General features: G+C 52.9%; 4 protein-coding genes across 4 annotated transcripts; 2 read left to right on the top strand and 2 right to left on the bottom strand.

Annotated features, from left to right (window-relative positions):
• Positions 1-251: 251 nt before the first annotated feature.
• Positions 252-1,977, top strand: CDEST_12944 (Putative cytochrome P450; the record flags this gene model as incomplete). Its single annotated transcript, XM_062929100.1, has 2 exons — positions 252-949; positions 1,020-1,977. 2 exons carry the CDS (start codon positions 252-254, stop codon positions 1,975-1,977), a joined length of 1,656 nt encoding a protein of 551 aa, XP_062785151.1.
• A 6,545-nt stretch (positions 1,978-8,522) lies between these two features.
• Positions 8,523-10,039, bottom strand: CDEST_12943 (Putative cytochrome P450; the record flags this gene model as incomplete). Its single annotated transcript, XM_062929099.1, has 3 exons — positions 8,523-8,699; positions 8,762-9,889; positions 9,959-10,039. The coding sequence occupies 3 exons, from the start codon at positions 10,037-10,039 to the stop codon at positions 8,523-8,525; spliced, it is 1,386 nt and encodes a 461-aa protein (XP_062785150.1).
• Positions 10,040-12,561: 2,522 nt separating this feature from the next.
• CDEST_12942 (Putative cytochrome P450) lies at positions 12,562-13,493 on the top strand (the record flags this gene model as incomplete). The annotated part of the gene is made up of 4 exons (XM_062929098.1): positions 12,562-12,690; positions 12,763-12,963; positions 13,021-13,065; positions 13,125-13,493. The coding sequence occupies 4 exons, from the start codon at positions 12,562-12,564 to the stop codon at positions 13,491-13,493; spliced, it is 744 nt and encodes a 247-aa protein (XP_062785149.1).
• Positions 13,494-13,667: 174 nt separating this feature from the next.
• CDEST_12941 (uncharacterized protein) lies at positions 13,668-14,438 on the bottom strand (the record flags this gene model as incomplete). Its single annotated transcript, XM_062929097.1, has 1 exon — positions 13,668-14,438. The coding sequence occupies one exon, from the start codon at positions 14,436-14,438 to the stop codon at positions 13,668-13,670; it is 771 nt and encodes a 256-aa protein (XP_062785148.1).
• Between the last annotated feature and the right edge of the window lie 668 nt (positions 14,439-15,106).

Here is a 15,106-nt window from a genome sequence, read left to right as displayed (position 1 = left end):
AACAAAGTTCACTTGTTTCAGGCAACAAATCGTCAGGGTCTTAGGTGTATTATATGTGAATACGGCGAACACCCATCCGCACTCATGACTAGGTATAAGTCATATGTTCGCCTAATTATGAGCCAGTCTGAGTTAGGCATAGAATCAGAGGCTAGGTTATTTCGACACTTTCGTCTGGTAGAAGACCACCAGCTTGAAACACCCAGTGACAGGTCGCCTTCATACACAGTTCCCAGGGCAAGAAGTTCAGAATGGACGAGTTTATTGTCAACATGTCTGACACAAGAGGTGACAAGGCAGTCATAGAGGCAGGTCATGGCTTTTCAAAGGCCATCGTCTATGCCTTTCTTGGTCTCCTCTCGCTTCTTGTCATGGCAATAAGCAGAATTTCAACTGTCAACCAGGACCCACGAGAACCACCACTGCTGAAGCCCACAATTCCGGTCGTGGGCCACATCATCAACATGCTCTACCAAGGGGGAGGGTATTACCTGGAACTTTACAAAACGTCCGGAGGCAAGCTGTCGACCGCTACATTACAAATATTCGGTCAAAAGGTGTATGTTATTGCCGCACCTTCTCTGGCGCAGGCGGCTCTGCGCACTCGCCAACTGTCTTTCGATCCTTTTGTCGTCCAGGCGAGTGACGGCTTGGTGCGACTCAGCGCCAAAGCGAAAGCCCTCTTCGTGGATGGAACGCTGCTTCACGCTTTCTCGGCTACTGTATCAACGGCGACTGCCCCGGAACCCATGCGTCGCATGACGGCGACAGCACTTGCAACACTGGCCGAAGACCTTAACGAGCTTGCCCTTGGAGACGATCACCAACAGAAAGTGCCCCATCTGTATCATTTTCTGAGGAATCGCATCGCGGTGGCCGCAACTGATTCGCTTTATGGAAGAAATACGAATCCCTTCCGAGAAGACGGTTCCTTGGTGGATGAAATCTGGTAAGTTGATTGAAAAGCCTCTTCTAGAGAGCATTTTATCAGTTTGGCAAGTGGTTTTAACACCGTCTAGGATTTTTGATGACGCATTGACCTATTTATTCCCCAACATTCTTCCGGGATTAATAGCTCCGGCTGGCAACTCTGCAAGGGAACGGCTTCAAGGCACTCTTGTGAAGTACTTTGAACGCTATCCACACGACAGCTCGTTCCCTCCGGACACGGCGGAGTTCACCAAGCTGCGAGCCCGCATCATCCGTGACTCGGGTCTTGATGACACTGATCTCGGGCGCCTTGAGGTGGGCATGGTTGTGGCTGCCACAACAAACAGCGCGCCCATGTTCTTTTGGTTTCTAGTGAGCGTCGTCTCTCGGCCAGAAGTCCTGGCAAGAGTCAGGAAGGAGGTCGAGTCCCTGGTGCAGATTAAACCAGATGGGAAGCCTGAAAGCTCTGCAGAGAACGCTTCACCTCTGACGGAGAGTATCGCCACCCTTCGCGCGTCTCAGCTCACCGATCAAACAATATGTCCCTATCTCAACGCGGCTCACCACGAGACGTTGCGCCTTTTTGACTCCAACACCGCGACGCGGCACGTTCTTGAGGACACAACGCTCCCGGATGGGACCCTTCTTCGAGCTGGGGGTATCTGCCACATACCATCTGGCGTGGGACATCGGATACCTGAAGCCTGGGGCGAAAGGGACCCTGAAGAGTATGCCCCGGAGCGTTGGCTTGAACCTCAGCCCCGCCAGATGGGATCCAAGGGGGTCTCCTCGAGGGCTGCTTATTGGCCATTTGGAGGCGGGAAGCATCTCTGCCCAGGTCGCAATTTCGCAATCAATGAGAATATCACTCTTCTCGCAGCCTTGGTAATGGGATTTGACTTCGATGGTCTCAATGACGCCACGGTACCCAGATGTCCTATCGCAAATCTTACTGGCCAGAGCGTTCCGCCTCCGCGGAAAAAGGTGGATGTCACGATTAAGAGACGGGCAGGTTGGGAAAAGATCAAGTGGCAGCTGATAAATTAGGATACGCCTTGTTGCGAGGGAGGGCCGACATGCGTGATGTAAGATGGGCTGTCAGTCACCACGATTTGACAGTTGTAGTCGGTTTAGCGCATGTGTTGAAATTTGAAGTGCGTCAAATAGATATATTGAGTGTAGTGAATCATCAAGCCTTCTACGTTCTTGACATGCAGCAAGTCACAATAAGCCTTGCTACTGCTACCGATATCGTTTCGGACTACCTCTACGGGCAACAAAGAGGACCAAAACCTCGTAATCAAGACTGAAATGAAATTTTAACCCATCGTCAATTTCATCAAATACATTAGATCTCACTCGAGCATTTAGGGACTTAAGAGAGGACACAATTAAACAAATGCTACTTAGTCTGGGGTTTCATATGTAGAAGTATGTTTTAAATGATATAGGCTATAATCTTGTTTGTGATCATTTGAGCATTTGAACGGGAAGGGATGTTTAAGTTTCTTGTCCACTAGAGCTTAACGCGAAACGGAAGTTAAGCGTATATGTTGTTGTTGTTGTTGTTGTATTTAACGCCATGGCGGCAAGGTTGGAACCCTTGTCGCAGACCTCCCGAAGGGTATGTGGCGTGGAGAGCCGTGGGCTAGGACTATGTACTTCATACATCGCCCTTCCTTTCGTCCTCCAAATCCTGCCTGATGGCTACTATGCCTTCTATCTGTCCCTGGTTCCCGCTGGTTCCCCAGTTTCATTGCTTCCCGTCTATTTCCCTTTAGGGGTTGAGTTGGCTGTCTAGATCCCGTGCCGAAGCCCGTTCCCTAGTAGCGTGGACAGATCTTCCGGAAGAAGTTTGTCACGTGCAGGAAGGCCTCAAAGCCTTTTGGGTCAGTCATTAGTCCCTTGAAGTATCGTTCAAGAGACCCCATAGGTCCTATGGGGTCGAGCGGACCAGTTGGGTAGAGGGTGGGCCACTGCTGCCTCCTCGCCAGGGTCGCTGGGCAGTAGACCAGATGATCTACTTCCTTTGCCTCCCCGCAGGAGCAGGTTAGCAAAGCTTCGGTGTGGTTAAAGCGTCGGTGATAGTGTTCAAAGTCCCCGTGGCCCGACCGGGCCGCTAAGAGGTGGTGAAGGGTGCTCCGTGGTAGGGCGAGTTCGGGAGGGCAGGAGAAGTGTAAGCTCAGTCCAAGCTGGGTGTAGCGTTCTGTCGCCTCTTTACCCCACCACTGTCTGTACTGGTTTCGCAATCGTTCTCTACCAAGCCTCTTGATCCCGGAGAGTGTAGCTAGTTGGCCTAGCGGGACTGGCAGCGCTGTGCCCTCCTTGGCTAGCCGGTCCGCCTCTTCGTTGCCCTTAATCCCCTCGTGCCCTGGCGCCCAGTGGGTGTGGATGTTGTATATCCTAGCAGCAGCTTGGATCTCGAGAACCGCTGCTTGCGAGGTGTCTGGGGCCTCGCCCCGTATTCCTTGGATGACACTGGTGTTGTCGATGCAGATGTGTATGGGTTGGCCTTGGGAGGTTAAGAGGGCCCGCCGGAGTCCTATCCTCGCCCCTTCAGCCTCAGCGTCGAACACCTCTGCTAGACCGAGTCGGCCGCAGCCCTGGGCCACGCGCCTGTTGCTGCGGTAGATGACAAACCCATATCCTGTGGCTCCGTTCGTCGCTTTGGAGCCATCGGAAAAGACAACCATGTGGCTGTCTGGTACGGTCTTTAGCCAGGCCTGGAAAGCTTTGGCTGCTTCTTTCTTAGTCTGCAGGACTATGAGGTCTTGTGAGCCTGGGAGGTGCTGCGGTTGGATGAGTGCTGGTCTCGGGCATTTTGGTGCAAGGTCTGCAGTCCGTTGGAGCTTCGTCTGCTGCCGCCCTCGTTGGGAGAGCCTCGGGACAAGAGGGTGTTGTAGATCGACCTTCTTTAGACGTGCTGCAAAGCGTAGGCGGACTCCTTCTAGAGCCACCTTGCTTGGTGGTAGTCCAGCATCCCTAAGGAGGCTGCGCGTTGGGGTTGTTTTCCAGGCCGGCAGGATAGCCCTTGCTGCCGTCGTGATGACCCTTTCGAGCTTGATTGCAAGACCCTTCTGGCCTGTAGTGACTTCATCTATCGGGAGAGAAACATTGCGGCCGCTATCGATGGCTCTGCCAGGGGCTGGCTTGGTCATGCCTCCATACCAGGTCTCAGCCCCGTAGAGGGCGATTGGCAGGACGCAGGAGATCACAGCCTTGCGTACAGCAGCGGCTGGGAGCCCGCCTTTTGTGTTTGTCAGGTGTCTAAGATGTTGGGCCGCCTTCGTCGCCGCAGCCAGCTTTGTTTCAACATGGTGTCGGAAAGAAAGCCTCTTGTCGAACCAGACCCCTAGCCAACGTATGGGCTTCGTTGATGCTACGATTCTAAGGTGTCTCGCCTTGATCTCTGGCAGATCTCTTTGCTGATTATGTTTCCTTGTGAAGTGGATAGCCTCGGACTTCTTTGGGTCAAAAGCGACCTTGTTCTCCGTTCCCCAGTCGAGGATACGTGTGATCTCTTGGCCGAGGCTCGCAGCATTACTCTCAAGGGAAGGGCCCATAGCCAGAAGGCCGATGTCGTCTGCGTACCCGAACCGAAGCTTCGGGTCTTCTGCTAAGATGTCTGCGATGTAAAGCAGGAAGAGAATAGGAGACAGCGGGGAGCCCTGGGGCAGCCCGCAAGCCAGGGGGAAGTCCTCTGTTGTTGCGTCCTCCAGCCTGACTCTGGCTGTTCGGTTTGAAGCAAAGTGGAATATCAGTTTGGCCAGGCTGTGAGGCCAGCCTTGTTGGCGTAGCCGGACAATCAGCCGGTTCCGAAGGACAGAGTCAAAAGCCCCTTGGACGTCCATCGTCACCAATGTAGCTGTGAGCCCTTTGTCAAGGGCCATTTCGATGTCGTGGGCGAGGCAGGTGGTTAGGTCAACCGCTGACCTGCCAAGTAGAGCCCCTATTTGTTGTGGGCTGGTCACCCCTTCTAGGATGGTAAGGTAGGACATTCTTCTGGCTATCAGCCTCTCGAGACCTTTCCCAAGACAAGATAGCAGGGCTATTGGCCGCCAAGATCCGGCTTTTGAGAAGTCTGCTTTCCCTACTTTCTGGATCATAGCGACCTCTGCTCTGCGGAAAGGCTGGGGGAAGTAACCCGTCTGTATGCAGGCCTGGAACAGTTGTCTGACAGGCTCGGATACAAGGTTCCAGCAAGCCTGAAGCAGCCGTGTTGTGATCCCGTCGATGCCAGGGGTCGTGGTCTTTGTCAGGGTAGCCTCCCTCAGCTCTTCTTTACTGATGGCATCATGCCAGGGTATCCGTCGTCGAGAGACCGTAGGGACGTCGAACGGGTCTCCGGGCAGGTCATCCTGTGCACTGAACCTCTGTAGGAGGGCTCTTCGGAGTGCCTGGGCCTTAGCCTGAGTGTCGTTGATCGTCTGGCCCTCCACTACCAGAGGGGGGGCTTTGAGCCCTAGGCTAGCCTTTCGCCAGCCCATAATCTTGTAGAGTTCTTGGTCCGAGGTAACTCCTTCGATCTTAGCAGCCCAGTAGGCCCGCTTAGCTTTCCTGACTGTACTCAAGAAGACCTTCTGCTCTTCGAGGGTAGCGAGACGTGGGGTCTGCTCTAGTTCTTGGGCTTGTCGGCAGCAGGCCTCGCGGTACGTTCGGTGGGCTTCTGCGCACTCTTGTGTCCACCAAGGGGCCCCCTTCCCATGCTTTCCTCGATTCTTTCCTACAGCCTGGACAGCCGTGGAGAGAAGGTCGACTAGTCGTTCCGCTTGGGTGTCCAACTCGGCAGGGGTAGGTGCGTTCTGGAGGGTAGGTAAGACTAAGACTCCTGCTCTGATCAGGTCTCTAAACCGGGGTAGGGCCGAGTCTGGGACTGATAGTGACCGTGGTTGATCTGTCTGTTGTTGTCGGTGCCTATGAAGCGGGATTGTTGAGACAATTGCTTGATGATCGGCCCCTGGGTGAAGGTGTGGGCTGACCACTGCGTGTGCGAGCGGAATGTTCGAGAAGGTAAGGTCAAGTACATGGCCTTGGGCATGGGTCGCAGTCCCTGTCTCGCCGATGAAAGACAGGCCGTGGCCATCTGCCCAGTCTGCTATGTCGTCCCCCCTATTCCTGTTCCTCGATCCGGGCTCCCAGGAGTAGTGATGAGCGTTCACGTCCCCTGCCACAAGGACTCTTTCTGGCGGCCTGTATCCTAGGAGGGTTGTGGTCGTGTGACTGTGGGGATCTCCTGGTTGCCTGTATACGTTAACCACAGTAATTTCGTTGTTAACTGTGATCCATAAGATGTCCCTTGTCTGTGCGGGCCTCTGCTGCTGGGCCTTCCACTTCCTCCCTTTCCGTATGTAGGTCATTACCCTAGGTCTGGTCTCCCTGTCCTTCCAGGAATCCACTGGGACGTAGGAATCGAACCCTGGGTGTGTGTTGATTTGCATTTTGTCAACATAGCCTATCCAGGGTTCCTGGACCAGTATAATGTCGATCAGCTCAGCCCAGCAGAGCTCCAGGAAAGCTGTATGTGCTGGCGACTGCTTCCCTACGTTGCACTGAGCTATGCGTAGCACCTGTGGAGAGGCCTGCTTCGGCCTACGTCTCCGAGTCGAGTTCCAGGTGGGTGTAGGCATTAGCAACGTTGTAATCCGGTTTCTGGGCTACCCTCTGACTCCTGCTCAAGAGAGGTAGGATAGCGCGGTTAGTCTGGTTAGTCTGGGGAGGACCCTCGGCATCCTCGGGCTCATCCTCACTCATGCTGCTACTATCGGTGTCCCTGTCCCCGAGGCACACAATTGAGCTCTCGGAAGGTGTCCTTTTGCGTGGCCGCTTGGAGCCGGGCGGTTGATCCTGGTCGGTGGGAGGGAGATCCCCAGGCTGTTGGGTGCTGTTCCGAGAGGCGCTTAGGCCGGCCTCATAGAGGGCGTCATAGGCCTTCTGTCCAACCTTGCGGATCCGAGCCCGCTCCTTCCGGTCTGGGAGGGCAGGGATGCCGTTCATCGTCATAGGCCTAGCTGGGCAATTCTTGTGGCTAGCCTGGAACGGGCCGCAACAGTTCGCACACTTCGGTTTAGCTGTACAGGGCCCAGTCTCGTGCGAGTCTGAAGGTCTGCTGCAGTTGTTGCAGAGCGGCTGTCGGTTGCAGTAGCTGTTTGAGTGGTAGCCCTGGCAGCCGGGGTCGTGTCTGATGAGCGTCTTCCTCTTCTGAATGAGTTGGGACCTGCTGCTTTGGTTGAACAGTCTGAAGGGCTGTACCTCTGTTAGGAATGAGATGACCCAAGAGACTTCGTTCGTAATGGGGTTCGGCCCAAGGCGGGATTGCCGGGCCCGGGTGGGCTTCAGTCTTGTCTGGGCAAAGACCTCGTCTTCGATCAAGGTGGCTGGGTCCAGGGCGTCCCCATCAACGCTCCACAGTTTGGCTGGGCAGCGCGGGACGACGTAGGTAAACCACTTTATCGGGGTCTCTATCTTGTAAGCCCCTAAGCAGCCCGCTAGTTTTTGCTTGTCCGCGAGGAGGCCTTGCTGGATCTGCTTGTTTGACGGCCTCAGTGAGTATCCGGTCGCAATGTGGTAGATATGAGGGATATCTGCCAGTTGGAGGTCGAAGGTTCGGCAAACTGTCTGGCGGAGGGCAAAGGGAGCGTTCTTTCGGGCAGCCGACAGGCCCTCCTCCGGGATGCGGGCGAAGACCCGGAGGTCCTCTTTCGGTTGAGGTTGGGGCTGGGGTGGGGCCTGGGATCTTGTCTGGGGTCTGGCCTGCGGGCGGGTCGGAGCCCGGTGGGGGTCTGGAGCTGTACCTGGTGCCGAGGCCGTGACGGCGGCCCAGCTCCGGCTCAGTGGCGGAGCATGTTCCTTGTTGATGAGCTTCTTTAGGGCTTGGATCACATAGGCCGTAGCCTCTTTCGCGATCTGCTTCCTGGGGCCCTCAAAGCTGGAGACGACATTATCAACAGACTGCGCGATGGTTAAGAAGACGTCCTTGCGGGCCTCATAGTGCCTGGCCTCCTCGTCCAGGGCGGACAAGACAGAGCCAGTGGCGGTCCTACCAGTGGCTGGAGTTGAGATCGGAGTCCCCTTTGCCGTTGGGGGGGCTGGATTGAAGGTGTTAGGCTGGCTTCCCGCGAGACTGGGCCGGAGTGGCTGAGTCTCGGTATTGCGGCGGCGTTTAGCCCTTGGTGGAGAGGTTGGCTCTGGAGGTGGCCCAGAGCCCCGATCGGGGCCGGCCGGTGAGGCCGGCAGCGGTCCGATGCCCGCCGGAGGCTGTGAGGCCATCGCGGAAGGGCTCCGGAGCAGAGAAGTGAAGAGTTTTCGGCTGTTAAGGATTCTAGTGGTTCATCACCTGATTCACTAACAGCGGATGCCAAGAAAAATTAGGCGAGAGAGAAGTTGACTCTGATTAAGCGTATATGGAGAGGCTGCTTCTCAAAGAAACCGTACCACCTTTGGTCAAGCCAGTCAATCTTTGGGTCTTCCAATTCTATATCAAAATGCCATAGAATTGACACTATGATCAAGCGAACTTCGTGGTAAGCAAGGCTACAGTGTGTGTTAACATGGAAAGCTGAGCTAGATCGATCGACGGACAGGATAGCGATAACCTACTTTTTGCCTAGACAGTTCCTAGGCCCGTAGAGAAAAGGCTGAAATACCTCCTTGTTGTCGTTTCTGAATCTATCGGGAGCATCAGGCAGCCAACGCTCCGGGACGAACTCCATCGGATCTGAAAAGTTTGTTGCGGAATGGTACGCCGCCATATGGGGAATGCCCACCGACGTCTTCCTTGTTTGTCAGCTTTAAATGAACTTCACGCAGGATCAGCAGTGCCTTGGTAACTCACCCCTTCTGGAACCCATTTCCCACAAACATTTGTCCCTTCCCTTTGCTTCACACGTCCCAGTGCTCCGGCGACGGGGGGGTAAAGTCTCATGGTTTCTTCGATGCAAGCCTGCAAGAACTTCAGGCCTTGTAACTTCGACATGGTCAAGTCATCTATCCCAAGTGCTCGTATCTCGCCCAATACTCTGTTCATCTTGTCCTCGTTCTTGCATAGGAAATATGTCAGCCCGCACAACAGACTCGCCGTTGTTTCCGATCCAGCTATCAAGAACTCGTACGAGCTCGAGTACATTTCTTCTCTTGAAATGTTGTCCTGCTCCGCATTTCGCTCGACCAGGCTCCAAATGTCACCTCTGTCCGAGCCGTTTTGAAGACGTTTATCAACTCGCTTGATGGCAAAGTCGATATGCTCTTCACGCATAGCCTTGATTGACTTTGGGATCAGGGGTGCGAGCAGATATCCCAGCAGAGGATAAGCACGCAATATCAAGGTGTATCCTGAGTATCTCAAGGATTCCTCAATCAGGGAGACCCAGGGCACATAACTCTCTCCGCTGAGCATTCCCAAAGATTCCCCGAAGGTGAGATCTGCCATGATGTCAAAGCTCGTGAAGGTGTACAGACGAGTAACATCGAGGATGCTATCGGCGTTTCTGCTGTCCTTTCTTTGGCGTTTGGCAATCGCGTGCAGTTTGGTCATCAAGGTGTCAACATAGCCTTTGATGAGCGACTGCTGACCACGAAGAGCCCGGTCGGAAAAGGCGTGGGTAAAGATTCGTCGTTGCCGGCTGTGCCCCGCGTCATCTGCGCGAATGAGACCCCGAACATTGGGTCTGATGTCTGGACCATACATAACCAGGTCCTTTGTGAAGGAGTCTCTGTCTCCCACGTGGAACCCATGAATGTCCTTCCACGCCTTTGAATCGATGAAGCTGAGCTCATCGGGACCGATGCGGACAATGGCGCCGTAGCGGTCATGAAGTCGTTTAGGGAGACTAGCACCTTCGCCTCGAGTCGTAAAGTACAGCCGGTAGAGTTTGGTAGCTGCCGCGACTTTTGGTCCAGGATAGTGTCGCAGAGGGTGAAAGTAGATGCGGTACGTGATAATCCATAGCCGGTGCGTGAATAGCTATCAGTCTGGAATTAGCAAACCCAACTAGGAAGGCTTGGGCACATCAATAAGGAGATAAGAACCTACAAGCATCAGACATGTAAAGATTGCCTTTGAAGTGATTAACGGCGAGGTAGGCAGCCCCGAAAACATGACCTCAGATGCCATTCGAGCTCAGTGTTACCGTGCTTATAGTTTCTCACAATGCAGGTCACTGCGCAAAAAACCTCCGATAATAAATACTTTATACGCCTTAGTGGTTGTATCTCTTACCCACAGCAGTTTACATGGTCACGCCTCGTCTTTTAGCCTCTCTTTTAAAGATAAAGAAGAGAGACAAGGAGAAAGGAAACACCAGGTTTAAAAATAAATAAAACATTCAGACTATTTAAGTCGTGTAGACAGGGGACTTTAAAGTGACACAATATGCGGGTCATTAGGCATGAGTTTCATCAGCAGTCTGGACTGATGCTTTAGGCACTGAGAATGAGATTCTCTACACACACCAACGTTTCCTATGAAACTAAACTCTGGAAGCTTTTGATACATGATGCGACAACGTCAAGAGGCGGATTGTGTCCCAAGCGGTAGTAAGGCATGCTGAGCCTTTGTAATGACGATAGCGAGTCCGAGTCCGAGTCTGACTCGAGTAAGCAGGCCCGTCTATCACACGCTCAGCTATTGCTACATTTCTGCGACAACCCTCAGCCCCCCTGACTCCGGGTCCAGCTCATCTGTGTCCAGGAATAACACTAACGCAGAGCCGGTAATATAGTAGACAGATCTGAGCGCGTCTGTAATGCAGAGCATGTCCCAGGTCACTGTGAATAAAGTGTTCGGCCGCTACATAAAGAACAGTGTCATGACACATAGCATTAGCAACAACATCCTTGTCTGCAGGTTGCAAAGTCTGGCTCGCACAGGGCACAAGAGCAATCTGTCTTCACGTCGCCTGTATTCCTGCATTTGCACTTACATGTTCGGCAAGTAACTGCGGAGACGGCAAGTAGGGGCGTCGTTAACCACTTACGTGGCGTGCGGCGACCATCGCAGGTCATAAATCTGCATCTCATTTAGTCAGAATAGAGGCACTGAGTACTAACAGAATGCTTTCGAGTGTGTGAAAGGTTCCAGCCGATCATGATGGACTCTTTTTGGCATGACAAGACTCGATAGTTTCAGTTTTCTGCTGCTGGCACCTTTGTTGGGGGTGATGGCGATCATCGTTAAAGACTGGCAGTTGTTTATAAAACTTGCGATCTTGAGCAGCGGCAACGTGCGTGCAATTTCTCGGGAAAACAAAATCTAGTGACTCGGGGGATGTTTTAATTTGGGGTATTAGGAACATTGTTTTACTTATGCGTTGTACATTCACAGCGCGGGATCTGCTTAGGCCTTTTCTTCTCAATGGCATGTCTAGGGACGTAGGGGTGGCCGATCCTGGACGTACCTGATTTTGAGTGGCAAGCTGTGGCAACGGTGGATAAACGATCAACCAAACAAACTAGAGTAAGGTGGATGATGATAGAAAGCTACACGGATGAGGCGGCAACATCTATGCATAAAACAGTGGATTGTCTTTAGTTCTGCTTGTCGTGCAGCGACTCTCTTGTTGGTTGTGTCAACATGATTAGACTAGTCTCCTTGCTTCTTGAATTGGGCTCTCTCTTCTCTGCTTGCCTACTGTGCAAGGTTAACAGGTTTTTTTCTGTCAAATTCATGTACGTCGGCGCCTGCGATGACTGCCGTCCGTTCAGTGGCGCCTTCAGCTTCAATCTGTTCATCGGCACTTCCATCGTCCGGCAGTCAGAATTCGGCTGGCTGCAACAAGGCAGCTGGCTTAATGAGTGTTACACATACGATCAATGGCCGTCAGTTCATTGCCTGCCTTTCAAGCCTATGTCATGTGAGTTCAGATATGAGATATGTTTGAAAATGTCGAAAGGATAGCCAAATATAACCCTAAGCTTATGGTTGATTTACTATACACTTCGCAACCGCGCCCTGGTGGTCATAGGTCTCCTGACATCGGTACGTGTCCAGATGTCTCCCTCGTACCAAAGACAACGTTTTACATTGATCCAATTAGCTGAGATTGCTGACTCTGGATATCTGTTCAGCTGGCCATCTATGCATTGAGCACAATTACATACAGACTCTACTTTCACCCACTGGCAAAGTTCCCCGGACCGCATTTGGCAGCCGTGTCAAATCTTCGGTACGCACTGCCTTGGTGACTTTTGATTTGAAGCTGCGACGAGCGAAATTCTTTTCTCGTGTGGTCAACTTTTCCTATCAAAGGTTCACTGGAAGATACCCGCACAAATTGGAACTAGCTTTTCAAAAATATGGTTAGAAGCTTCCATCTTATTCGCCTCGGGAAAGGAAGTCATGCATTCGATATACTGACACTTGTTGGTAAAGGAGATGTTGTTCGAGTTGCACCGAATGAGCTCGCATTCATCAGCCCCGAGGCTATCAAGAGTAACTCGATCCTACCAAGATGTCCAGAGATTGTTACCAAAAAAAACAAAACCAAGTCTAATAATGGCGTGTTTCTATAAATTATTTACGGCAGTGCCAAGCAAAATCGCGAAGTCTTCACCAAAACACGCTTCCAAGACTTTGGCCTCAAGTACCCGAGAATCACCGCGGAGAGGGACCCCGACGCGCACCCTCAAACGACCAAGATGCTGGCGCCAGCCCTGAACGTTCAAGCCATACGCGGCCAGGAACTTGTGGTACACGAGCATGTCGACTCTCTCGTTCGTCAGATTGGGCTGGAGATGAATGATAAGCCCAGCGTTGAGATGAGACAAGTACGTCACTCTGAGTCCCCCCCCTTCCTGCAATCATGACTTTACTAGATTATGTTAATGACCAGTGAATAGTGGATTGACTGGCATACGTGGGATCTCGCCAGTGACGTGGCGTACAACCTCAAGTGCAATCAAGTCAAGGACAATAAGTCGTCGGGCGCTCTGCATCCTCTCAACGAAACCGAGCTGGGTTTTCTAACAATGTACGTTGAAAAGGATGAACTCTTTTTCAGTATGTTCGTCAGGGTCGGGCTGTGGGCAACGACCCAGCAGGTTGCCAAGTGGTCCCCTTGGCTCAAGCCCTTAATCTGATTCTGCGTGCCACCCAAGGTCGCCCTGACGTTCCCTACGGGCATCAGGGTCCAGAGGCAAACCGTCAAGAACCGCCTCGCGCAGGCCGACAAGATCCAAAGTTCCACTGACAAAGACGCCAGACGACTGTCCAAACATGCCACATTGCAATGACCCGATCGGAACGGTGGTTCGAGGACGCCCGGTCCATTTGCCCGGGGCGCTTCCTACCAAACGACCACCAGCCCTACGATACGCGCTCCGACAGGGACGCTCGCGGTTCCTTTGCACCCTTCTCTCTGGGACCCCGCGGCTATCCCTGTACGAATTCCGCAATGCGACGTCTAAGGATCGTTATTGCGCAGATGGTGTGGAGCTTTGACATGAAGCTCACGAACAAGGACCAGATCGACTGGGAAAGGGACGCCTACTTGTACGGCATCTGGGAACATGTAGGACTTTGGGTGAAGACGATCCTGCGGCCTGGTTTAGGAAAGACGTTGCTAGCATGAAATGCTTGCTAGTCTTGGGAATAATCTTGCCAAGTTCGTAGTTGTAGCTGCATTGCTCTGAATATATTTACAGAGTATTAGATTCTACCCTCACATTTTCTATATTTATTATTTTACAAATATTACAAGTCTCGTCTATAACCTCCCCCAACTACCATTTGTGTTCTGGATCGGTCATCCACTTGAGATAATTGTTTCCCCCATAGCCGTCCTGCTTCCCATTCTCTCCGTCGCAGTTGCAGCTGTCGACGGCCGTCTTGAAGTACCGCGCGCATTCGTCGAGGTCAAACGTCCACGCACAGCCATCCAACACCTCGAAGCTGAAGCTGATCTTGTCTTGTTTTCGAGGGTCTTGGTGTCCTCTCTCTTGTAGCCGCCCGTAAGCTCCCCTGTGGCGGCCCTGTCATTGAGGCCGCGGGCGCCGACGCCTTTGGCGTCGAAGCCAATGTTGCTGCAGAACGAGTCGATGCCCAGCCGCAGCCGCGTGTTGTCTATCTTGTGCCCGCTACCGAAGCATTTGATCTCGTTTTGGTTGGCGTCCGGCCTCGCTGATAGCCTCGCCGTGGGCTGGGAAGGCCGCGACTTCTGCGCCCTGATCGTGGTGCTCGTCTTGGTCTGCTGCGGCTGCTCGCACATGCGTCCTAAAATGTTGATGATTTGGCCCAAGGGGGGCACAAACCCGGGCAAAATCATGGTGCCGTTTTTCGAGATCTGAGGTACGTCCCAGCCGCAGCCCTCGCGCATCGGCACCGCTGCCCGCCGATGCAGTCCTGGCTGTAGGTTGGGAACCACGAACAGTATCTTTTCCTGGCTCGAGTCTACGGCCCGTTGGATTGGAAAGCGGCTGTATCGTCCATCGCGCGCCGTCGCCCCTCGCGCAAAAGTCCTTGACGTGGAGCAAGTCGTCCACGCCGCGGCCTTCGTACTGCGGCTTGGGACGCTCATAGTAAGTACTCTTATCATCTCATCTCATGCAGGGGGGAGGCGGGAAGGATTTTGGCAGAAAATGCAATGACAACACCTCAATAGGTATTCCGTCCCGTTCCGAAGTACATTCCGAATGACTCAAATGTTCACCACCGTTCGTCCAACAGGCAGCAGCATATGGGCTGTCTTTCTAACCAGAATCAGAAAGGTGGATTTGTCCATATTTTCAAAAGCTTGACGACCAACCAAACTACAACTTTTAGCGTTGCGGCGGCAACAGGGGGGTGAGAGACTCTGCAAAATAAGCTTAACACGAGACTAATGATTCTCGATGCACACGGGCCACACCCAATTCCACAACGATAGTCGTCTTCGGGTGGTTTTAACGATCAGAACACTTTCAGTATTACCTACAACAATCGCCTGATTTGTGGTCTAACAGCTGTCTACAGTAAGTAGGGCCGGTGAGATGCAGACGCGGGGATGTAATTAATTGCTAGTCTGTGTTACCCGCTGCTTCGGTTACGGGGGTCCACGGAGGGCCGAGGCTGGCTCTCGGCTACACATTACCAACATTACCAACAGGAACTGGTGCATTAAAGAACGCCCGCGAGTCTCTCTTGGAGCAGGGGTACCCGAAAAGATACCAATCGACCAACAAGACAAAAGGGGAAAACTCGGTCGTG

Source organism: Colletotrichum destructivum, chromosome 8, assembly GCF_034447905.1.
Source record: "Colletotrichum destructivum chromosome 8, complete sequence".
Taxonomy (NCBI): domain Eukaryota; kingdom Fungi; phylum Ascomycota; class Sordariomycetes; order Glomerellales; family Glomerellaceae; genus Colletotrichum; species Colletotrichum destructivum.
The sequence above is the reverse complement of the archived record's forward strand: the minus strand, read 5'-3'. Positions and strand labels throughout refer to the sequence as shown.